The 25,557-nt window shown below is 44.3% G+C and overlaps 1 protein-coding gene across 2 annotated transcripts in view; it reads right to left on the bottom strand.

Annotated features, from left to right (window-relative positions):
- The window catches only part of gfra3 (GDNF family receptor alpha 3), a 48,300-nt gene that overhangs the window by 4,295 nt on the left and 18,448 nt on the right, over positions 1 to 25,557 (bottom strand). Inside the window, exons 1-7 of one of the 2 annotated variants that reach the window (XM_061739684.1) lie at positions 20,305 to 20,658; positions 13,355 to 13,621; positions 13,157 to 13,249; positions 12,683 to 13,052; positions 9,852 to 9,961; positions 9,236 to 9,370; positions 871 to 1,007 (exon numbers count right to left, since the gene is read on the bottom strand). In XM_061739684.1, the coding sequence (XP_061595668.1) occupies positions 871 to 1,007; positions 9,236 to 9,370; positions 9,852 to 9,961; positions 12,683 to 13,052; positions 13,157 to 13,249; positions 13,355 to 13,550 (1,041 nt within the window). In that variant the 5' untranslated portion in view covers positions 13,551 to 13,621; positions 20,305 to 20,658. Of the gene's footprint in view, positions 1 to 870; positions 1,008 to 9,235; positions 9,371 to 9,851; positions 9,962 to 12,682; positions 13,053 to 13,156; positions 13,250 to 13,354; positions 13,622 to 20,304; positions 20,659 to 25,557 lie in introns of those variants that run through there. The other variant, XM_061739683.1, reaches the window with a different exon arrangement.

The raw sequence follows: 25,557 nt of genomic DNA, 5'->3' as shown, positions 1-25,557 counted from the left end.
ACTTTTTTATACTGCAAAAGATGCACACTTTTTTGTACTCGTACAGTATATCATCATATAAACATTTTATTAAAGCTATATGTAACAAATAGGAAATTTGAATGTGTGAACTGTGTATAGAGGGTATGCATTGACGTCACTTCCCCACTGGACCCCTTAGTGGCAAAACATCAGCAAAAACAGCTGCAACTAGTGGAGAAGACGGGATAACAGCTGATTATCGGCTTAAATTAAAGGCAGTTGGACTTGACAGTGACCCGTACAGTTACCCCAAGAACCAGTGGTCCATGGACATTAATGTTTGGCCACGAATCGAATTTCTACGCTGGGGAAATACACAAAGCAAAGCTTGAAGGTATACAAAAGTCTTGACGCTTGGTCCAACTTCACGGCAGGATTTGTTCGCAAAATTAAAGTGATGAGGACACCGAACGATTTGACCGCTTAACATTAGCTACCCAAAAATCTAACATTACCTGATACAAAATGGGAACCGCAAATCCACGTTTCGGTGCCTGGAATCCAGTTGTTTCTGGGAATTGCAGCAATCCATTTGTCTCTCTTAAGCTTATTTTTCAGCAGTCTGTAAAACGATAACTCCAATTTCTTGCTAAATCTATGAGTACAGTCGATCGCACAACAGCTCTTTCCCATTTTAGATGTTTTCCAGTTGCTCAAACTGAAAGTTTACGCTGCCACTCAGTCTTTCTGACACTCAGTCTTTCTGACACTCAGTGGGCGTAACCCTCTGTGAAGTTGCATCTGTGACATCATGCGCATTCCCTCTATATGGGACAAGTCAAAGCCTGATATGCAATCAGGTGAAAAGGTAGAATGTGTTGAGACAGAGTTAGGGGAGAGAGTACTTACACTGTTGAACTCAGAGAAAGTGTTATCAGGAGGGTGGACACTCTCCTGATAAGTCTGTGAGGAGGGCTGAGAGGCTGGAATGGAAGTGAGCTCCACTGCAGTAGGTGCAGAGATTCCCATGGAGCTGATGGCATTGCCTGAAGCAGAATCACCGGGGGACATCTTCATTAGTTTCATGCAGCCATTCATCTTAAAATCATTACTGACTGATAATTAGTGTTTTCCACACACTGCTGCAACAGGTTCTGCGAATGCTGATTCAAATAATAGAACTCTTAGATTTGATTACATATTACTACAACAAATACAATAGAAAATGAGTATAATACAATAATACCAACAATCAATTGTATAATAAAAAAATTCATAATAAATATTAAAGCTGCGAGCAGCGTTGATCGGGCCCTTGCATCTTTGGTGTCCACATTAAAGTCAACTTATCAACATAAGCATATTAGAAAAATAACACCATCTAAGGCTCTGGAGTACAGTAAATGACCAAACATTGCAGTGTTATGGCAAGTCTATTGACATGGAATGACACCCTTTAAAACCGTTTTCTTTGATTTGGTGTAAGATAAGATAAGTCCTTTATTACTCCCTCAATGGGGAAACTCACGTGTTGGCAGCATTACACTTAAAACACACACACACACACACACACACACACACACACACACACACACACACACACACACACACACACACACACACACACACACACACACACACATGCAGTGAAGGGGGTTAAAAAGTAAAAAAGTAAAAGATATATATAATTACAAGATATAAACAGTATTTGCGGTGGAGATTAAAAAATAGTGCGAAGGAAAAAGCAGGTAGAATGAGTGTGAGGTAGACAGACAGATTGCATAGATATTGCACATATGGTTATTGTACATGTTATTTATTGTCCCTTAGATACTGAGAGCAGGCCTGGTTGTACAGTCTGATGGCAGCGGGGAGGAAGGACCTGCGATGCCTCTCAGTGACGCATCGTGGGTGAAGGAGCCGGTCGCTGATGGAGCTCTCCAGGGTTCTGACAGCCTCATGAATGGGGTGGGAGACTGTGGCAGGGTGGAGGAGCAGCCACTCAGCTGATTGGGCACACCTGTGGGTGACCTCCCGACTGGTCTCGGTGGTCGGCCGAACCTGGAAGGTCCGGAGGCTCAGATGGCGGTTCCTGGCTTCCTCTCCCGAAGGGGGGGGGGGTGGTTGGCTAGGCCGGATGGTCCCCGGCCTGAGTTGGGCGATGGGGATGTGTGGCAGGGTGGAGGAGCAGCCACTCAGCCGATTGGGCACAGGTGTGCCCAATCAGCCTCTCCACCCTGCCTGCCTTCATAAAGAGCAGATACACACCAGCAAGAGGGCTGCTGGGAGGAAGATGCTGAAGGTGCTGAAACGTGTGTCTGGGTGAAAGAGGAGTAAATAAACCGTTTCCTGCACGAAACCCTGTGTCCTCTGTCCTGTCGGGTGACCCCCGTAGCACTAGCTTGCTACAGAGACATTGTCCATGATGGATGACAGCTTAGCCACCATCCTCCTCTCCCCCACCACCTCCACAGGGTCGAGACTGCAGCCCAGGACAGAGCCGGCTTTCCTCACCACCTTATCCAGTGTAGGCCTGCAAGATAAACTAGAAACTAACAGATACCGACATTCACTGCGATGACTGATTTTCCCATGTCGATAAATTCTGTGTTTTGATTTAAAAAAAAAGATACTAAACATCTTTTTGTTTATTTTGACTCTGTGTGCTGATAGTGTCACATCCACTCCAGCTCCATACCTGCCTCACTCACCTGCCAGCTCTGCCTCCTCATGTCACTATGGTTTCTCCATCCTTCCACACCTGCCTACCCTGATCTACAATCAGCCCTGGGCTGCTACTTAATCACTCCGCTCCCAGCCAGTCACTGCCAGATTGTTCTTGTGTCATGCCTGACTTTCCAGTGGTTTTCAAAGCACTGATCACCTGTTGCCGACCCTGACTATCCCTGACCTGTTCACTTGTCTCCATCCTGGTAATCACCTCAGCCTTCTATCCCCGACCACAAGTTCTGCCTGAGCATCTCTGGTTTCTGTTTGTCTGGGGGCTCCTCCCTGGAGCCAGGCCTGAGGTTCAATTAAATTTTATTTATATAGCGTCTAGAAGTTTCTTCTGGGCTCTAGGGGCTTTCCAGAGACCCAGAACATGACCCCCGAGCAATTATTACTCCTTGGGTTGAGGCTCGAAGGCGAGCGCCTGGTGGCCGGGTCTTCGCCCATGGGACCCGATCGGGCTCAGCCTGAAACAGCGACTTGCCTTCCTGTAGGCAAGTGCTTCTCAATCCTGGTCCTCGTGGGCCCCTGTCCTGCATGTTTTAGATGTTTCCCTGCACCAACACACCTGATTCTAATTAAAGGTCCTCATTAGCTTGTCACCAAGGTCTGCACAGCTCTGTTGATGACACAGGTACTTTTATCACGGTGTGCTGAAGCAGGGAAACATCTAAAACATGCAGGACAGGGGCCCACGAGGACCAGGATTGAGAAACACTGCTGTAGGCTCACCACCCGCAGGAAGGACCATGACAGGCTGGTGCAAGGTGGTCTGGGTAGCAGTCGTGGCAGGGTGCCTCAGCGACCCAGCCCCTGGACCAAAACCCTTGCAGTAGGGTCAAATACATGCATAGCGTATAAAAACACATACAGACAGCAACAGATATCAGACTCAATACCACAGTAAAATTAGTGAGAAACCAAGCAGCAGTGAACGACATTGCACATACCCTAGGCAAAAATTGCATCTATCCCGGAGCCTCATTTCATTAAAAGTAGGAAAAGAGCAAGAACAAAGAATAAAGACAAACTATTTCCTCATTAGCAGCATAGTAGTAAAGATATAAAAACAGGAGCTGGAGCTTGTGCAGGAGGTTGAGAGATGCCGGCTAAAGATAGTCAGGCTCCCCTCCACACATAGCTTGGGCTCTGGAACCCAGCTCCTTGAAAGGGGCTGGACCCTCCACTACTCTGGAGTTGCCCAGGGTGAGAGGCGGTGAGCTGGTGTGGGCTTGTTTATAGCCCCCAGCTCAGTCGCAATGTGTTGAAGTTCACCCCAGTGAACGAGAGGATCGCTTCCTTGTGCCTTCATGTCGGGAAAAGGTCTCTCACTGTTGTTTGTGCCTACGGGCCAAACAGCAGTACGGAGTACCCGGCCTTCTTGGAGTCCCTGGGAGGGGTACTTGATGGTGCTCCAACTGGGGACTCCATTGTTCTACTGGAGGTCTTCAACACTCATGTGGGCAATGACAGGGACACCTGGAGAGGCGTGATTGGGAGGAATGGCCTCCCCGATCTGAACCCAAGTGGTGCTCTGTTGTTGGACTTCTGTGCTAGTCACAGTTTGTCCATAACGAACACCATGTTCGAGCATAAGGGTGTCCATCAGTGCACGTGGCACCAGGACATCCTAGGCCGGAGGTCAATGATCGACTTTGTTGTCGTTTCATCTGACCGTCTTGGACACTCGGGTGAAGAGAGGGGCTGAGCTGTCAACTGATCACCACCTGGTGGTGAGTTGGATGCGCTGGCAGAGGAGGAAGTTGGACAGACTGGGCAGACCCAAACGGATTGTGAGGGTCTGTTGGGAACGTCTGGCCGAGCCCTCTGTCATGGAAGTCTTCAACTCTCATCTCCAAGAGAACTTCTCTTAGATCCCGGGGGTTGGCGGGGGACATTGAGTCCGAGTGGACCATGTTCTCTGCCTCCATTGTCGACGCGGCGGCTCGAAGTTGTGGACGCAGGGTCTCCGGTGCCTGTCGTGGCGGTAACCCCCGAACCCGGTGGTGGAGACCGGAAGTAAGGGATGCCGTCAGACTGAAGAAGGAGTCCTACCAGGCTATGTTAGCCTGTGGGACTCCTGACCCAGTAGATAGGTACAGACAGGCCAAGCAAGCCACAGCTCAGGCGATCCTGGAGGCAAAAACTCTTTCGGTCGGCTTCAAGGTAATTCTGGCGGACCGTTCGGCGCCTCAGAAAAGGGAATCAGTACTCTGCCGGGACCGTTTACGGTGCAGGTGGGGAACTGTTGACCTCGACTGGGGACATCGTCGGACGGTGGAAGGAATACTTTTAGGATCTCCTCAATCCGACTGACATGCCTTCCATCGAGGAAGCAGAGAGTGTGGACTCAGGAATGTGCTCGTCCATCACCCAAGCCGAGGTCACTAAGAAGTTCGTAAGCTCCAGTCCCCTAATCTCATTGAGTAACTTTATTCATTAAATCAATGAGTGGATGTGCCAGAAATTTCTCCAGCTAAATGCAGAAAAGACAGAGGTGATCATTTTTGGCCCTAAAAATGAAAGGGAAAAGATCAGCGCTCACCTTGGCTCCATGTCATTGACAGCTACAAATCAAGCCAGAAATCTTGGTGTAATTATTGACTCAGACCTGAACTTCAACAGCCATCTAAAGTTTATCACCAAATCTGCCTATTACCACCTAAAAAACATTGCTAGAATTAAGGGGATTCTGTCTAAAAAAGACATGGAAAAACGTATTCATGCATTCATTTTCAGTAGGTTGGATTATTGCAATGGCATCTTTACAGGCCTTAACAAGAAATCTATCAGGCAGCTGCAGCTGATCCAGAACGAGCCGCCAGAGTCCTTACAAACACCCGGAAACTGGACCATATTACACCGGTCATGAAATCACTACACTGGCTTCCAGTGAATAAAGGGTTGAGTTTAAAATCTTACAGCTGGTCTACAAAGACCTGAATGGTCTTGGACCAAAATCCCTGCTTGATTTGTTAGTTCCTATGAAGCTCCCAGACCCCTGAGGTTCATCTGGATCTGGTTTGTTGTGGTTCCCAAGAACCAGAACCAAGCAAGGTGAGGCAGCGTTCAGTCAGTACGTGCACATGCAGCGATTCAAGGTGGTTGGAGATCTGATCAGATAATGACATGCAGAAGATTGGATCAACTTGTCTGATTACACATGCTGTTCTGAGATCAGACTGAATCAGATTGAATAAACCACTGTAACCAGAGCATGGCTGACTCCGTGACGCTAGGTGGCGCTGTACCCGAGGTAACCATGGTAACCATTTCAACAAAGAGCCACTTCCGGTTGACCTCCGCTTAACAACGAGGAAAGGAAAAAGTGCATTCTAAGGGCCAATCCCAATTCTCCTTCACTCGCCCTTCTTTTCTCCACTCGCACTTCTTTTCTTCCCTAACCCCTAAAAAAGAAGGGGGAGATTTTAGGGCACTTGAGATCTAGGGCACTTGGCCCAGGTGCCTGTCCCATTTCTCCTACTCCCCCTCGTTTTCATCCCTAACCTGATCAGGAAGCAGAGAGCCAAAAGCTGTTTTAATTTCAGCTGTAGCGCTGTTAATATGGCACTTTATTAAGTTTTAATATTTTTTCAGGTATAAAGGTAACCTTAAGATCCGCAACCGGGGCTCAGTTTATCCAAATAACGCCTGTTAAGAAATTTGACCCGATGTTTTCGGAGATGAGAAGAGCCGCCGCCCCCGGGGAGCAACCTCAGCTCACAGCCCGAGAAGAGACGTGTCCGCCGGGTCAAGCTGCTGCGTCAGCCCCGGGAGAGAAACTCTCTCTGGGACGCTGCTCTGTTGAGAATCACGCCGGCTGAAATAAATCATTTAGGAAGATGTTGGTTTAATAGATGAAATCTAACAGTTGTAGCTACGCCTGTTAAGAAATTTGCTCCGAAATTTAGAGATTTATGTCTGCCGGCTCCGGAGTTTATGGCGCGTTCCATTTACCTCGGAAATCGGAAGTGGGAACTGGGAATGGCAGCCATCTTGGAATGGTAACTCGGGGGTGGTGAAGACTCTCCCACTTTCCCAGTGGGAAACCCCACTTTGAGGGGCGTTCCAGTTGAAAATTCCGACTGGGGACTGGGAAATCCCCACTTCCGAGGATAAATGGAACGCGGCATTAGGTCCGCGTTAAATAGACGCAGCCTACGGCGTAGGGTACGGCGTATTTTGTTTTTTTTTATGCCACAGTTTGCAGATTGATTGTTGATGCGTGGGCTAACGTGTCTGCTGGGATTATTTTGCGAGCTTTTGCAAAAGCGTGCATTTCCGAGGCACCGCACGGCACGGAACGTGACTCTGACAGCGAGGAATTCGGACTGGCACAGCTGATTTAGCGGAGCTCTTTAATGCAGAAACAGAGGATGAGACTTAATGGGTTTGATTAATGTAAAAACTGAAATAAAGTAGCCTACAATCAAACAAAGTTTTGCTCCCGCTGTATTTTTAAATACGCACACTCCTGTGCTTGTGTGTGTGTGCTTGTGTGTGTGTGCTTGTGTGTGTGTTCTTGTGTGTGTGCCGTTTCGGTCGGTGCGCCGTGTGTGTTTTAAATACAGAAATATGACACATAAGACTGAGGCTATGCCTTTTCACACGGCGCCCGTATGGTCGCGAAAATACAGTATTTATATATGAAATGTCAGAATAGGAAATATTTTGACGACACCCCTGAAGCAGTCACACGACACCCCAGGGAGCTACTACTGAGCAGCGTTGCGTCGTCTCCTTTCACTTCCGGGTGAATCCCCTCCCCCGGGGGAAAACCCCACCCGGGGGAAATTCTCGAGCATGCGCAGACTGTAATATCCATGTCTCCGTACACATGGCATTAACAAGGCGGTTGCGACTGGCTTATCTAGGTGCTGCAAGCGGGTTGATGAATCCAGTCTGATCAGATTACTTGACTGACTTAAGGTGTTCACATGCAGTTTAAAAGTCAGTACGATGTGTGCAAATGATCTCCAACCAGTTTGAATCGCTGCATGTGCACATACTGAGTTATTCTGCTCCTCACCAGTGGAACAAACTTCCTGTAGACCTGAGGTCTGCTCCAACTGTAGATCCTTTAAATCAGGCCTAAAAACATTACTGTTTACTGAAGTGTACTCCTAAATTAAATACTTACCTGCTGTACTCTACTGCCCTTATTTTTAACAACTTGTGCTTTTTATTATTTTACCTCTTTTCTTATCATTTTATTTCATTTATTTGGTATTTAAGCGTACTCTTAAATTAAATACTTACTGAAAACCGCGAATGAGATGTGTACCTTCGTTACTCTACTGCCCTTAGTTTTCAGCAACTTGTGCTTTTTATTATTTTACCTTCTTTTCTCATAATTTTATTCAATTTTTCTTGGTTATTTACTGTCTAATTATGTCTTGCCGCTTTTAATGTTGATGTAAAGCACTTTGAATTACGTTGTGTTGAATTGTGCTATATAAATAAACTTGCCTTGCCTAAAATGCTCAGTTAGATCATGCGTCTTAACATTCATTTAGATAATGCTCACATCTGACAGCTAAAAGACAACATTTCCAGACATGTCATGCTGATACAGGGAGGACTCCCAGCTTCAGGGTTACAGCATGAAGACAGGCCACTCAGTGATGTATTTCATTGTAAAAACGTTTGGTTTTTACATTTTTTTCCCAAAACTATAGTAGTACAGTCACCTATTGATGAATAAAACCTCAGAGTGTAAATATAAATAAACGTATGATATAAAGTTTCATCTGCTGATTCTTCGCATTATCTTACAGAAAATGAAAGATATTCATTTAAAAAAACACTGGCGTTTGTGAGCTGTATGGTAATCTCGAGGCACACTGTCCTTCATGTTTTAGATGCTACCCTGCTTCGGCACACCATGATACAAGTAGCTGTGTCAAGAGAGTTGTGCAGACCTTGATTATAAGCTAATGACGACCATTAATTAAAATCAGGTGTGCTGAAGCATGGTAGCAGTGTGCCTCGAGGACCAAGGTTGGGAAAAACAGATCTACAGGACTGTCTCAGAAAATTAGAATATTGTGATAAAGTTCTTTATTTTCTGTAATGCAATTAAAAAAAACGTATTTACTTATTTTATTATATGTGCGGCTCAGGAAACCCTTGCAGGTGTTTCGAGTTAATTAGACGATTCAAGTGATTAGTTGAATACCCTACTAGTATACTTTTTCATGATATTCTAATATTTTGAGATACGATATTTGAGTTTTCTTAAGCTGTAAGCCATAATCAGCAATATTAAAATAATAAAAGGCTTGCAATATTTTTAGTTGATTTGTAATGAATCCAGAATGTATGACATTGTTGTTTTATCACAATATTCTAATTTTCTGAGACAGTCCTGTATATGACCTGTATGGTCTTGTTTCCAGAAATCCCCCTAACATTTTGTGGAAACGTATCATTTTCATTACAGTCATGGCATTCATTTGTCCATTTGCACTACTGACTCTGCTGCGGCCGAGCGGCCCTGAAGCTGCACTGTGTAATCCCCCTGCCTTGAAAAATGTTTACTCACGTAGACATATGTTGCTACTGAACATATTCAGGATGCGCTGGCAGCCATGCCATTCATTCCCGCTGCCTTCACATGTGCACCACTGGGACACCTCTGTGCTGCTGTTGCTCACATAGTTGGGGGTCATGATTGTCCCTGGTCAGAGCAAAAAGACGACAGTAAGCAATTTTAAGAACTACTTAAATTATATATCCCCTGAGGGGTTTCCTTTTTCAGCATATACTGTTATGAGAGGTAGACACAGTCTACAAACAATATTAGTTGACCTGCAGATCAGGTGTCAGCAGTTTTCAAGCTCCCAGTATTTATAATTGCAGGTGCACAAATTACTTTTTGATTGTGGGAAAGAAAGGAAATAAAATTATCTGCTCTACTTTGTTGAGATGCTGGAAAAGTAATTTTTTTATTTAGTTTTTTTAAGGGATTCTGACTGGATTCCCTGAGAAGCAACTATTGGCAGGTATCCACTTCTGAATCCTTACAGAGTAAAAAAATAAAAAATACATAATATCAATATGAGATACAATTGCTACCGAAAACAATTTCTGTGACTGGCTTCTGTCAATTTCTTTCTGAACTTTTTACTATTTTAACAAAATGTTTTGTTGAATCTCACCTATGAGTCCAGCGTAGGCCTTCAGGCACATGGCTCTGCTCTCTTGCGTACAACTGGAGGCTGAATGAGAGGAGGGCTGACAGTTGTGTTGAAAATCAGCAAAACGGGATCTGAGACACATACATAAATTCAGCCTTGAAACACAGAGGAGAGGACAGGTTTTCATGTGTCAGTACAGAAATAATGTGCATTGTAATGTTTGTTGACGTGTTAATTTGGAGGGTTGTGTTAAATCAAAACCAGCCAGGCAAATCAAAAAGCAGAGAAACTTGAAATTCAGTTTTTCTAGACCCATTTTGTGTCTGTTGCTACAGCCGCCTGGAAATCAAATATGAATCCAGACTAGCTGTTTGCAGTGAGGACAAAAGGAATTAGGACAGTTGGCCAGGCTAACCAGCTTCAACTCCGCGGATGATCGTTCTAAAACGTGAACCTAATCAAACCCGGAATGATCCAAATGAGGGCTGAAGATTACAGCTAATAATTGAGGTTTATGTTTGATGGGTTTTACAGGCTTTGCTACCTCCAGCCTGCAGTGTCCATCACCAGGACCATCATAAAACTGCAGCCTGCTGCCTTTTTGAGAATGCTGCTACACACACCAAGTAAGACCTGCTACTGCTGTGATGAAAAAAGAGGCCAACAACATCAGAGGCTGGAGCAAAATTTCCAATTTTCGATGGACATGTTCAAATATCAGTGTGACCTGGTTAAACATATTGAATTTAAAAAAGTTTCCCAGCTGTTCAGTTTGGGGTTTCGAAAAAGGAGAAAACTAAAAGTAGGACCGTACCGGTTCAGATGCTGAAACATTTTGTTTTTTATTTCACAGTAATATAATCAAAAAGTACTTCTCTGGCTGGACGTAGGAAGGATCACTTTATTGCGGCCAGATCTCCCCCACCATCTGGCGCCCCGGCCGGCCAGAGGGGGCAGTGTATAGCCCAGGGGCCTCATTTATAAAGCTTGCGTGCGCACAAAACAGGGCTTGAAAGATAAGCACACCACCTACTACGCAAAGGTTGGGATTTAAAAAAAACTTAACGGGAAAATGTGCGTATCTTTAAGCAAACTTTGATCCTAGCGCACGAACATTTTGAAGAGGTGGTGAAATGAAGCCAGATTCATGACATACTTTTAATGTCATCACATATCAGACTTATAATATAATAGCGCTGATTGTGTCCCTCTGTGTGTGAAGCACAGCGTCAGTCAGGACACGCGTTTGGGATTCTCTGGTGCTGCTGCAGCTGCAGCCACGGTGCAGGACACGCCGTGCCGGGAAACTCCGCACGTGAAACTCATTCTCACTCAATCTCACATAATGCAATCCTACAGTTTTATTGGCAGGTGTTGGTCCTCGAGAAGCAGCAGAGAAGCGTGTAAGACTGCAGCTATGCATCCTGGCCTGGACCCTGCATTGTCAGGGGGATTGTCTAATAATATATTGGCCAGATTTCTAGAGATAAGAGCTGCACCATCGCGGGTGGGATGAATGCCGTCTCTTCTAATTAGACCGGGCTTTCCCCAAAACGTCTTCCAATTGTCAATAATGGCCACGTCGTTTTCTGAACACCACCGAGACAATCAGCGGCTGGTCAGATTGGGGAGGGGACCAGAGACACCTACGGAGTACAACATGGTTTTGGCGTAGTTACACACCAACACAATATTACTATTAGTGACTTCCAACTGGCGTAGACGGGTGTCATTAGCGCCGACATGTATGATAACTTTACCAAATTTTCCATTACTCTTTGCCAGCAGCTTCAAATTTGCTTCAATGTCGCCCGCTCTGGCCCCCGGGATGCAACTAACTATGGTAGCTGGAGTCGGCCTCACATGCCTGACTATGGAGTCTCCAATCACCAGGGTCGGTTTCTCAACGGGTTTGTCACTGAGTGGGGAAGAATGGTTAGACACATGAAGCGGGTGGTGGTGTTCCGTGCGCCTTTTAGGACTACGCTTCTTCCGAACCGTCACCCAACCGTCCTGACTGGCCGGCTGCTTGGGAGCTGCAGGGGAGCGGCTAACAGCATCAGTATATTACATAATTGATGAATGATGTAATATAGCACAGTGTGATTGACAGTAGTTTCTGCAAACACACTTCAGCTCCCCAAACTTGACTTACTTACTGCTTTCACAGGTATTGTTATTCTTTTATTTTGTTATACTGCGTTTTGTGCTGTTTCTTCTTTTTATTTTTTTGCTCTGATAAGCACTTTCTTATTTATAAATGTAGACTGGTAGGTTACAGGAATAGATTGTATTCATAAACTGCGAGCTTATAATAGGAGATCAAAAGTTCACTCTATTTTCTTGAACTGGCACGCCTGAGAAGAGCTGACATCAACTATTGAAATACATCTTTGTTACTTAGTGCACTAGGGAAAACCTTTTGTTTCTTTTTAACTTTATTGTAAATTAAATCTATGTTTGGCTCCAGTTCATTCTGTGTCTGCAGAGCTGAGGTGAGTTAAGGCTGGATGCGGCTTTTGCAGTGGTGTAGTGACTGCATTGACTCTTCATGATCAAAAGGAAGTTAAGACCATAAAGAAAAGTTCTTCACTCATTAGTCGACCCATGTCTTTAGCCTAATGTATGATGAAAAGGTCATTCAAAAAGGTTAAGAGGAAAATTAAGAGAAGCCAGCTGAGGTGAGTCCAGTACCTCCTCAGGGCCTCATTTTATGAGTTTTGCATTGCCGGCTAGACAGAACCAGGACTTGATTTGTATCACAGTTAACCTGGCAGCATCTTTAGAACCATTTCTGTTATTATAAGGGGCATCTCAGGTATTGCATTAGCACATCCATATAGCATTCTTACCTACACAACTCATCTCTGGAGCAGTAGTTCTGCAGGCTGAGGCAGTTGGGCTTGCCCACTCTTCCCTCCCCTCTGGGGTTCTCCTCGTAGGAACATGACGGTACGATGGTTTTCCTCCGGCGCTCTCCACACAGAGTGTCAGAGCAAGGACAGAAGAGCAAAGCAAAGCTGTACTCCTCTGGCACACGCTCTAGGAAGCGCCGCAGGGCTTTGTGGCATTTCTGGCGATTACAGCTGTTGTCAGTGGCTGTCGCTCGCTTGGTGCAGGCTACGACATATTCTGATCTCAGAGAGCCACATTTCTCATACAGGCCACAGTCCTGAGCTGCCTTCAGACAGTGGTTTTGTCCATCCACAGAAAGAGAGGAAGCTGTGGGGGAGAGATTCAGGAGACCAACAGAGTAAAGTTGTGTATACAATGACCATAAAAGCCATGACCTATATTTCACTTAATTTCCACATGAAATATGCTACCTGCCACAATGGAGGCCATACGTGACATTTCTATGTTTTTGATGAGACTGAACTCCAGTTCCTGATATGGAGACATCTCATACTCATCATATGCTAAAAAATCAAACAGAAAAAAGAATAAATTTATTACAGTGTTGAGAATATTATGCAGGAGGATAAAAACATGCCGAAGTGAGTTGCTTTTTTTTTCTTTACAACCTGCAAATCTGACAGTCCAGTAGATCCTAAGGCAGTGCTCCTCCCTGCGAGAACCTCGATGACACTTGCAGACTTGAAGGGGCCTATACCGCTGCAGGGAGTTCTGGGCCTCCAGGCACTCCAGGCGGGCGTCTGGGCCGAGGGGGGATACAACCTCCTCTGCTGAGCAGTACTCCAGAAGTCGATAGAGGCCCATGCAGGACTGCTCCTGGATGCAGCCCTGCTCCGCCACCAGGCAGTCTACAGATGCAGATACTGGCACACGACCTAGAAGAGAGTTTAGCACTGTCAGTACAAAAATCCTTGACTGTGAACAACATGTCTTCATGATCCCAGTGTCAAGTATACATCCTTAAGATAAATGGACTTTAATTACGACATGAAAGCGAAATATGTGGAATTCACACACCCTGTACAAGACTACTGGGTACCAGCAGGACAATTCAACTGAAAATGCAACTGTAATAGCAGCAGTATGGGGGAAATCTTATTAAAAACACATGAACACAAAGAATAATTAATATCATCATAATAATACGATTATGTGAGGTTAATAATAACTTTAGAACATTTATTTCATCGGGATTCCTACAGTATTTACGGTATATTTGATATATAACTTGTTTCCCTCTTTTTTTTAATCTTCTAATCTTCAGGTGCTTTTGTTGATTTTGGTGTAAACAAATATGAAACAGTGACAAACCTTTTAGTTTTTTGTAGTTTAGAAAATATTTTACTTTTAATGATCCCTGCCAATTTTTTCAAAATTAATCCATTTAATTACACTTTTAAAGGTGATATATCCTGAGTGAAAAATTACTGCAGAGCACTGATTCCCTACATTTATGCTATTTCTTATTTTACATATGTTAACTTGCAAAATGTAGTAGTTTTTTATTATTATGTCAAAAAAAATTCACATTTCTTCAATGATTCATTCACGTACCTCTGAGTGTTAGCTGACAGCTGCATTTTTATATTAAATAGTACAAAAACAAACCAAAAAAACAATATATCTTTCTGCAAACCTTTCTTTTTCCTTTCTTTCCTTTTTTTTCTTTTTTGTTTAAATGACTACATCCTACAAAACATAATATTCTGGATTGATTATGGACAGAAATGGGCCACAAGATGAACAGATTGATAGTTTATTAAACTTATTAAACTTATTAAACTTAAAATTTATTAAACTTAAGATGAACAGTACACCTCTTCTCAATATGATTTTATGCATTCAAATTAAAAAAATCATGTTGTCTTTCCTAAGTACTGAAATGAATCAAGTGGAACCTAAGATAAAATACAATGTGACACATTACATCATGTCAATTTATCCATCCCAACACAGCCAAAATGCAATAGATGTATTACGACTTCAAACATTCTTACTGTTTTATATGAATTAAAATGGTTTGTTGCAGTCAAGTACAAGTAAACATGTTCCTCCTCTAGTATACAGGACAAACACCAGCAATGTTCTTAGAGACGCTGTTGCTCTGTGGAGCATTAAAGAGGCACTAAACAATTTGGAGAAAATCATCGGAGAGAGCTTTTTACAGTGTGATCAAAAGCTACATTTTGGAAGTCTAGTAGTTCAACACAGAACAACAAGAAAATGACTGAGCAAGTTTGGCTTGATTGTAAGAGTTGTTGGTAGAGTGGACCTCTCCTCTTTCTCTGACAAAAGAAAAACAATTTGGCATTTTTAACTTTTTCTAAGCCATGATTTAATAAAGGCTTTTTATATTTTTCTAACTTCTTGAGTGCCTCGGTTTTTCAATCTTTTGAATCTTTTGGATCCCCATGCCGAAGAGCACCTGAAGTATACTTTTTATACACCCAGCAGCACTCCATGCGTTTGTAGTTGCACAAAAGAAAAACAAACTTGGGTTTACAAGACTGAATCACAAATTTATGGAACAAAGGCCTTTCAGAAAGACAACACTAAGGAGGAGTGTAGCCTACTGCGTGTTAAGTTAAGCGTGTTGGCAGAGAAATGGTGGACTTTATTGGTCACTGTCGGTCACTATACACACACACACAAACACACATACATGCGCTCCTACGGCAGCAAACACGCAGGTAGAGAGATTGATTAGACGCAATTCAATTCAATTCAATTCAATTTTATTTATATAGCGTCTAATACAACAGAGTTGTCTCTAGACGCTTTCCAGAGACCCATACCCAGAACATGACCCCCGAGCAGTTATTACATAAACAATGGCAGGTAAAAACTCCCCTAGTGGGAGAAAAACCTTAAGCCAAACAGTGGCAAGGAAAAACTCCCCTTTAGGAGGGAAGAAACCTTGAGCAGGACCAGGCTCATAAGGGGGGACCCTCCTGCCGAGGGCCAGACTGGTGGGTCAGGGACGGCAACAGCACAGTGAACAATCAGCTGTTCCAAACCGCGTCACCTGTGCGCTACTCCCCCGCACTCCCTCTCTCCCCCCGCAGACCCCGCCCCAATCCCATTTCCTCCAATAATGCACAGTGCCACTTTTTTTATTTTTATTTTTTATTTTTATCAAACACCGTTCGCTTCGTTCGGCCCAAACGGCGCCTATTGGTCAATCTGCCTGAATGTCAGTGATTGGACAGTCCTCACTACTTCCCGCCTCCCATATCTTAATTTGAAAGCAGCTGTCTCCCGTACCGGAGGGGGTGTGTCGGAGGTGGGAGCATCATGAGAGCCAGAGCACAGGGGGGAGGGTGTGTGTGGGGAGAACGTGCCTTTTAAAAAAAAAAAAAACTGAATATTGTAGACCCTAGCTTTAAATTGGCAGTAAGACGAGCAATAAAAAACAGCAACATTTTGACTGGAAGGACCTCATCAGGTTGGATGGAAGGAAATTTGAAAAGACCAATCTAAAATGTGTTTTTATTGTAGAAGTTATTGTGTCTTGCATTTATTGTAGCAATAGTAAGAAAATGCTCTTTTAAACTACATGAACTACAGCCCACCTCCTTCTTCCTAATCCACCCTCTTGTCCTGCCAGCTTTTGAGTTGGTAACTGTAGCGCCACCTACGTACAAATCATAGTCAAACACAAACACAGACTTCTCTGCCCATTAGTCCATTCTTGTTGACAGTGTGTGCTATATTGTGTCCTTTATACCATGGATTTGACCTATAGGGGATGATGCGTTAAACAATAAGTCTTCTCTTCCTGTTAATGTGGCCCGCCGCGTATTGGGGGCGGAGTTATATGGCATCTAAGTTGGCCAATGCACCACCGCGTGTCGCAGAAATTGTGTGATCCTGCTGACAGACACACACAGAGGTGAAAGCATTTCCTTCCACCCCTGCAGGAATGGCAGAGGTAAAAATGATGATAATGCAACACCTTTCTCACAATATGAGCCATTATTACATTATGAGCTGTTATTACATTATGAGCGGCGCAAGTAAGGCTCATAATGTAATAAGTTATTACATTATTACATTATGCGCAAAGCCGTTATTACGTTATGCACTCTTGATTTTATTACATTATGAGACGATTATTACATTATGAACTTTTATTACATTTAAGTTATTACATTATGAGCCGTTATTACATTATGAGTTGTTACAAGGTCTCCTTCTTAACCTGAGGAGTGAGCAGGCCGCATCTTTTCACCAGACAGGGTGGGGCTTCTCTGGCCAGACGTAGCGCGTGGAAGGATCACGTTATTCCGGCCGAATCCTCCCCACCCCATCTGGCTGGCCAGAGGGGGCATGTGTAGCCCAGGACTGCTGCATGTTTTTGTGAGGGTAGCTCACATTAGCTACCCAAGGAGCTTGTTGGACTTATTGTGCATGAACGCGTTCAAATGAACGCGTTCATTGAACACGTTCATTTCTGTGAGAACGTTGAACTGAACGCAACATATTTACACATAAAGAACTTGAACGTGAACTTGTTCATTCTGCAGATCATGAACTGGAATTTGAACTGTTCAGATTATGTGAGTTGCAGCTTCACTGTTTAGGTCCAATTATTACGGAATAATCCTTCTTATTTCACCAGTGGGCGGCGCGCACATTTAAAATGCTCGACGAGCCCGTTGCAGTCTTTACGAATGTAGCTGATTTATGGTTCCGCGTTACACCAACGCGGAACCTACGGCGTAGGGTACGCGGCGTGTGAACCGTATGGTTCGCGTCGCCGCGTACCTTACGCCGTAGTCTTCGCCGTCGATTTAACGCGGAACCATAAATCAGCCTTGACGGGTGAAGAGAGACGTTGAAGACGCAGCGTCAGCTAGCCGTCAGATGATGATCCACTTATCATTATCTGCAGGAATTTTACACATCGTCTCCCAAAGAGTCTGACGGTGGGAAACTAACCTTTCTGTGCAAATTATGTCCACCTGCGCTGAGAAAACAAGTCTGACCGTCTGCGGTGGAGTGGAGTTAAAGCATCCGCCCAGTGGGAGAAAATATCTGCGAGTCCTTAAAGAGCATATTGCAGGTTAGAATTTTTTCAAAAATGATACCTGACCTTATGTGAAAATTACTATGTGAGAAGTTAATGTAGGATTTAATATGTTTTACAAGACATAAGGGCACTTATTCAGAGGAAAAAAAGTGGCTGATTTTAGCCAAGTTCCTACAAACGCTTTTTTTTTCGACCACCGCGTCATATGACGTAGCACTGGGGAGACGTCTCCACAGCTCTGCTCCATCTGACTGCCCAGACCCCGTACACACGTAGCCGCGTATCTGCTAAACCGAAGATATTTTCCTACGTTTGGACCTGTCATCCACATGAAAACGCAAATAAACGAATGTTTAAAAAAACTCCAGGCAAAGGGAAGATTTTTGAAAACTCTGTTTATGTAGATGCGTGTAGACCTGGTGTAGACAGAGACAACCGGAGTTTTGCGTTTTTCGAACGTCACATTATGCTCCAAAACAACAACAAATCTGCTCTGAGTCTGACGTCTAACGTGCGATCCAGAACTGCAGATGATCCACCATCTGTCCCCCAAGCTATTTATTAAATAAATGGTCTCTGCTACCCGACGCGGAGCCTACGCCGTAGGGTACGCGGCGACGCGCAGCAGGGCTGCAGATGGGCTGCGTCGATTAACGCGGCAGCTCCGCGGCGGACACGGGGAAACTCCAGCTCGTTATCCGAGGAGGAGGCGCGGATCCCGGGGAAGCGGCGCAGCTTCCCCAGGGCTGCAGCTGTGCTGCAGCTGGGCTGCGTCGATTAACACAGCAGCTCCGTGGCGGACACGGGGAAACTCCAGCTCGTTATCCGAGGAGGAGGCGCGGATCCCGGGGAAGCGGCGCAACAGAGGCGGCCCGGAGGCTGGAAGACCAGATGATCTACAAGTTTGGAATGCTTATGAAAGTGGTCGAAAACGCAGATCTTCGGTTCTGTGTGGAAGGTTTTTTTTTTTTAACAACGATGTAATGTGGATAAACGAGGGGGGGGAGTATTCGGTTTTAAAAATACCCGGATATTTCGGATGCTTTAATCAGAAAAAAGAGAAGATAATAAGCCTGTTTTCTGTTTAGAAAGTACAAACGTAGACAGATTACAAGTACTCACCCATCTTTTAGGAGTTATTTTCGGAGTTTCTTTCAGGAGCATGGAGCAGGAGTGCTGCAGTGAATAAAGGCGGATTTATGGTTCCGCGTAAAATCGACGGCGTAGCCTACGGTGTAGGGTACGCCGCGCATGCAGCGTTCTGTGCGTCGCTGCGTAACCTACGCCGTAGAGTCTGCGTTGGTGTAACGCGGACACATAAATCAGCATTTTAAAAAGCGAGTTTCAGCTGTCAATCAAAAGAACGTGGGGGGACTAACGGGTTCGTAATTATAAGGCTGTGGCCCGTCATATTGGTGTGAATACACATTCACAACCTCTTCAGTGTCACAACTAACATTAAGATCCATTATTTTTCCTATTGTTGAATTCACCGCGCTCCCCAATGCGACGTCACTTCCGGTTCAGCTTTTTCAGATGCGGAAGTAAAATACTCTCACAAAAACACCTCCAGAGGTCACTGTAGTATATATTTATGCGTATTTCAATGAAAATTCAGTTCCTACATTATTTTCCTACACATTGATTCACAGGGGTCTCCAACCTGCAATATGCTCTTTAACAATCAAAAAAGTTCCCAGAAAGACCAAGAGGTCTGATTTCCCAGTAACAGGTAGACAAATTGATAATGCACTACAATGTTGGAGATTTACAGCCTCTGAGTAAAGTTGAAACGCCACTAGGACAATACATGATTGTATTCAGCAGGGGTCTCCAACCCTGTCCTGCATGTTTTACATGTTTCCTTGCATCATCACACCTGATTCTTATTAATGGCCGTCATCAGCTTGTCATCCAGGTCTGCACAAGTCTGTTAATGACAGTCATTTATATCAGGGTTCTGAGGGGAAATATCTAAAACATGCAGGACAGGGGGTCCTGAGGACCAGGGCTGAAGACCACTGGTATACGGTGAACAGTTTTAGGATGGGGGGGGGGCGCGTTTCATTTGTACTTCTCACCTAAAAATATTGAAATGAACTGAATTTGAACTAGTTCAAAATGAAAATGGTGAACTATGAACGTGAACTGTTCATTTTTAAACTATGTGAACTGAACTTTGAACAAGTTCATGAGAAGTATGAACTTGCACAACACTGGGGATTAGTGCCCATACTGGTTCTACTGGACCTCAGTGCTGCTTTTGACACTGTAGATCAGCATCTTACTGCACAGGTTAAAGCATGTTGGGATTACAGGGACAGCTCTACGTTGGTTTAAATCATATCTATCTGACAGGTTCCAGTTTGTTCATGTACATGAGGTTTCTTCAGAACAGTCGAAGGTCTGTTATGGTGTTCCGCAGGGTTCAGTGCTAGGGCCAGTCTTGTTCAGTTTATATATGCAGCCATTGGGAAGTGAAATCCAGAATCACGGCATACATTTTTTTTTTTTTTTTTTTTTTACCTTGTCTGCACACATATTAATGATTGATACCATGCAGGTAAAAACCAAAGGCATAGGGGGGTGACATCCACTGCCAATCCAGGAAGCAGGAACACCCGGAGGCACACGTCAAGCACTGGAAATCTGCAACAAAAACCACAAACAAAACACAAAACCAACAAAACCAACACGGAGCCGACCAAAACACAAGCAGCAATCAACCCAAATCACAGTCTGAGCTAAGCCACCGCTAACTAACCCCAAAAACTACAGAGCAAGCATGTAAGTGAACAAGCCAGTGTGTATGTCTATGTGTGTGTATGTGTGCGTGTATGTATATGATCATGCGTGTGTGTGTGTGTGTGTGTGTGTGTGTGTGTGTGTGTGTGTGTGTGTGTGTGTGTGTGTACATGTCTTTGTGGCTATGTGTGTGAGTGTGTGTGTGTGTGTATGAGCGTGTATATGTATGTGGGGCTAAATGTAACTGTGTGTGTATGCATATGTGTGGCTATGTGTGTGTATGTGTGCATGCATGAATGTATGAATATGTATACGTGTACGTGAGTGTGTATATGTCTATTTGGCTATGTGTATGTATGTGGGTATGTGTGTGTGCGTGTGTGTGTGTGTGTGTGTGTGTGTGTGTGTGTAATAAACCAAAAAAAGCTCCACCTGAAGTGTATCTATAGCTATAGTGGGGGAGAGGGGGGAGCAACCCCGCCACCCGCGAGACCAGGGGCCGACCAGGAAGAACCCGGAACCCAGGCCACCAGCAACCCCACAGAGGGCAGAGGTAGGAAGGAGGCAACCCACCGCCAGCGAGGCGAGCGGGGCCCCCACAACACGGGAAGAAGCAGTCAGGGATCCCGCGGCGGACCGCGACCCAGGCAATCCCCGGCCACCCGGTCCGGGCCGGACACATGGCCAGGAGGCCCTCACCCTCCAGGCCAACAGGCATATATTTTCATTGTTATGCTGATGATATGCAGCTCTATTTGTCTACGATGCCAGATGAAACAGAACTGTTAGCTAAACTTCAGGCATGTCTTAGGGCCATCAAGGACTGGATGTCCACAATTCTTTTGCTTCTTAATTCCAATAAAACAGAGGTTATCATTCTTGGTCCAGAGCATCTTAGGAAGGGATTAGATGGTGTTGCGATGGCTTCCAGTGCAACTGTGAGAAACCTGGGTGTTGTTTTTGATCAGGATTTGTCGTTTAAACGATATGTTAATCAGGTTTGTAAAATAGCATTTTTCCAACTCCGTAATATCACAAATGTGTTGTCTGTCTTAATATAATGTGTATATAGCAGACGAGGCGTGTAGCTGGTCTCTGGCGCTCTGCTGAAGCTACTGCGCATGTGCTAAGCACCTAGGGCATGCTGGGTAATGGAGTTCCTATACAGTAATCCATACAACACATCTTTCCCCCTAAATAAGAAATGTCATTTAAAGAAAAAAAACACACTATACTAAAGTGCATTTAAAAAAAAACCTTTTTCTCAGTAAGTATTCTAACTGGTTAATACTCTCTCCAAAGAAAATAATAAACACGCAAACAGCGTAAACAGAATCATGTATCATCAACATTGTCTTTACACTTTTTTCCCTTTTTTTTTTTAAACTCACAAGAAAAAAAAAGTCAACTCAGAATCATGTCAACCCCTTTTTTTTCTGTTGACTCAAAGAATTGATTGGTAAAATAAACAGCATAAACAGTAAAGTCCACAACACTTATTCTCAGCAGGTCGTAAGAGAAAAACAGTCCGTTTGCAAAAATCCATTCCTATCTAGCAACTCTCAATCAGTCTCTTAGGTGGCTGAATAAGTCTCTTATGTTTCAACTGTCTTGCAACAGCTGGCGTTGGAGTCAGTTGTGTCCTGTTGAACAGTCTCTTGAACCGTTTCGTTGTCAGTCAGCTGAGGCTGTAGTTGAAGATCTGTGCGGTTTCTCCTCAGAGACAGTCCACTCTCCGTCTGGACCCTGTAGGAGCGGCAAAGTTCACATGACGCTGTTATCTGGCTGATGTCGTGATTGATTCTTGGCCAGTACATGACTTCCCTTGCTCTGCGTTTACACTTGACTTCTCTGAGGTGACCCTCATGTATCTTTTGGAGCATTTGTTTACGTAGTGAGGATGGAATGACATATTTGCTCCCCTTTAACACGATGTCGTCCACCACAGTGAGCTCTGCCCTGTGATTCCAGTAGTCTTGTACTTTCAATGGGCAGTCTCTTTTGTTTTCAGGCCATCCTTTTTGTATTGTTTCCTTGAGTTGCTTCATTGTTTCATCTGCAGTAGTCTCTCTCCGTATTTGTTCTGTTTTGTCCGGAGACACAGGTAGAGATGTGACTATCATGTCCACATACGCTTGGATTTCAGTGGTTTTCTCACTGTCTGCACTTTCGCCCTTATCCACTGCTCTAGACAAGGTGTCAGCGGTGTACATGTATTTTCCTTGCGTGTATGTCATGTGCACATCATATTTCTGCAGCCTGATCAACATGCACTGTATCCTAACAGGACAGTCATTCAGCGGTTTGGCCATTATGGACACGAGAGGCTTGTGGTCAGTTTCCACTTCAAAAGCTTGACCATAGACGTATTGGTGGAAACGCTCACATGCATAGAGGCTTGCTAATAGTTCCTTTTCTATTTGAGCGTACCTGGTCTCGGCACTCGTCAAGGCCCTGGACGCATATGCGACTGGCAGCCTCTGCTTGTCATGCTGCTGCAGCAGCACTGCTCCCAGGCCGTACTGTGATGCATCCGCCGAGATCCTAGAACTCTTCTCTGGATCGTAGAACTTTAGCACAGGCTCACTTGTCAGAAGCTCTTTCAGTTTCAGGAAGCATTTTTCCTGTTCATGGGACCAGATCCACTCATTCTTTTGTACAAGAAGGTTTCTGAGTGGTTCTGACTGTGTTGACAGCTGTGGTACAAATTTGGCGAGATAGGTGACCATTCCCATGAACCGTCTGACTTCCTCCTTGTTCTTGGGTCTTTCCATGTTGTTGATTGCTGAAGTTTTTCTCGGGTCAGGCTTGACCCCCTCTTCGCTGACAACATCTCCCACGAAGGTAAGTGATTTCACTCCGAACTCGCATTTGTCTTTATTGAGTCTTAGATTCACTTCTCTAGTCTTGTCTAGCACTTGTCTCAGTCTTTCGTCGTGCTCTTGTCTTGTAGATCCCCATACGATGATGTCATCCATCATAGTGTCTACTCCTGGTATGTGTTCAAATATCATGTGTATGGTCTTGTGATAGACTTCAGGCGCTGACAAGATGCCATACGGCAGACGAAGAAATCTGTACCTGCCCTCAGGTGTGTTGAATGTGCAAAGTCTCGAACTCTGCTCGTCTAGTCTCATTTGCCAGAAACCTGACGAAGCATCGAGTTTGCTGAACCATTTAGCTCCAGCAAACTGTGCCATGATTTCCTCTCTGGTTGGTAGCTTGAAATGTTCTCTTTTTATTGCCTTATTAAGGTCCCTTGGGTCCAAGCAAACTCTCAGGGCGTCTGTTTTCTTTTGGACTATGACCAGCGAACTGACCCAGTCAGAGGGCTCATCAATTTTCCTGATGACCTCTAGTTTCTCCATGCGGGCCAGTTCATCTTTTAGTTTCTTCCGTAGTGCAAACGGGACTTTCCTGCAGGGATGCACAACAGGACGGATACTTTCATCCACATGATTCTGAGTTGACTTTTTTTTTCTGTTGACTCAAAGAATTGATTGGTAAGATAAACAGCATAAACAGTAAAGTCCACGACACTTATTCTCAGCAGGTCGTAAGAGAAAAACAGTCCGTTTGCAAAAATCCATTCCTATCTAGCAACTCTCAATCAGTCTCTTAGGTGGCTGAATAAGTCTCTTATGTCTCAACTGTCTTGCAACAGCTGGCGTTGCGGGCATTGCTTTTGGACCACCGGCAGCATGGTCAGGACCTTTGTTAGCTGGCTCTGCGGAGTCAGTTGTGTCCTGTTGAACAGTCTCTTGAACCATTTCTTTGTCACTCAGCTGAGGCTGTAGTTGAAGATCCGTTCATCCCACTTCTGACACCATGTGTTGTCTGTCTTAATATAAATGTATATAGCAGACGAGGCGTGTAGCTGGTCTCATCAAGACGTTTATTCCCAGACCGTTATAATAATGACTCCCGGCTGTCATGGCAACAACAACAACTGACACTTTCAGCTGGCGCTCTGCTGAAGCTTCTGCGCATGTGCTAAGCACCTAGGGCATGCTGGGTAATGGAGTTCCTATACAGTAATCCATACAACATAACAAAGATTAGGACATTCCTCTCACAAAGTGATGCAGAAAAACTAGTTCACGTGTTTGTATCTTCTAGACTAGATTACTGTAATGTGTTATTAGCAGGATGTCCAAGTAATTTGCTGAATAGGTTCCAGCTGATCCAAAATGCAGCAGCGTGAGTGCTGACAGGAATCAGCAGGAGAGACCACGTCTCTCCAGTGTTAGCCTCACTACATTGGTCCCCGTAAAATTCAGAATCCAATTCAAAATTTTATTACTTTCGTATAAAGCCCAAATAGGCTTAGCTCCGCAATATTTGCAAGACCTGATAGTACCTTATGTTCCTGGCAGAGCTCTCCATTCTCAGAGTGCAGGTTTACTCGTAGTTCCTAGAGTATCCAAATGTAGATTTGGAGGGCGGGGCTTCTGCTATCAGGCACCATTACTATGGAACCAACTTCCAATCTGGGTTAAGGAGGCTTACACCACCTCCACCTTTAAAACTAAACTTAAAACCTTTCTGTTTAGTAAAGCCTCTAGTTAGTGTTCCATACCATACCTGTCCGTATGGATGTCTGGTGGATGCCTGCTGACATCCTGGCCTGCAGGGGAGTTTTTTACCTGCCATTGTTTATGTTATATTTATGTAATAATTGCTCGGGGGTCATGTTCTGGGTCTCTGGAAAGCACCTAGTGACAACTTCTGTTGTAATAGACGCTATATAACTAAAATTGAATTGAATTGAATTGAATTAAAGGCTCTTGTGCACATTAAAAACATTTAGTTGTTTTTTTACATTGAGAGAATCTTGTTTTCACCAGAGTCCAACCATCCATTTGGAAAAAGCATCCCACCCATGTAAGGCCCTGGCTATTCATGTATCACTCTAGAGACAAAAAAAAAAAATCTACACTATTCAGCATCACCCTATAAGCCAACTTCAGTTTTCAAATATTGCTTTTCATAAAATGCATTTTGGTACATGTCAATTTTTTTTTTACTTCAGGC

Source organism: Cololabis saira, chromosome 14 (genome assembly GCF_033807715.1).
Source record: "Cololabis saira isolate AMF1-May2022 chromosome 14, fColSai1.1, whole genome shotgun sequence".
In the NCBI taxonomy this organism is placed as follows: domain Eukaryota; kingdom Metazoa; phylum Chordata; class Actinopteri; order Beloniformes; family Belonidae; genus Cololabis; species Cololabis saira.
Note: the sequence above shows the minus strand (reverse complement) of the source record. Positions and strands in the feature narration are given on the sequence as shown.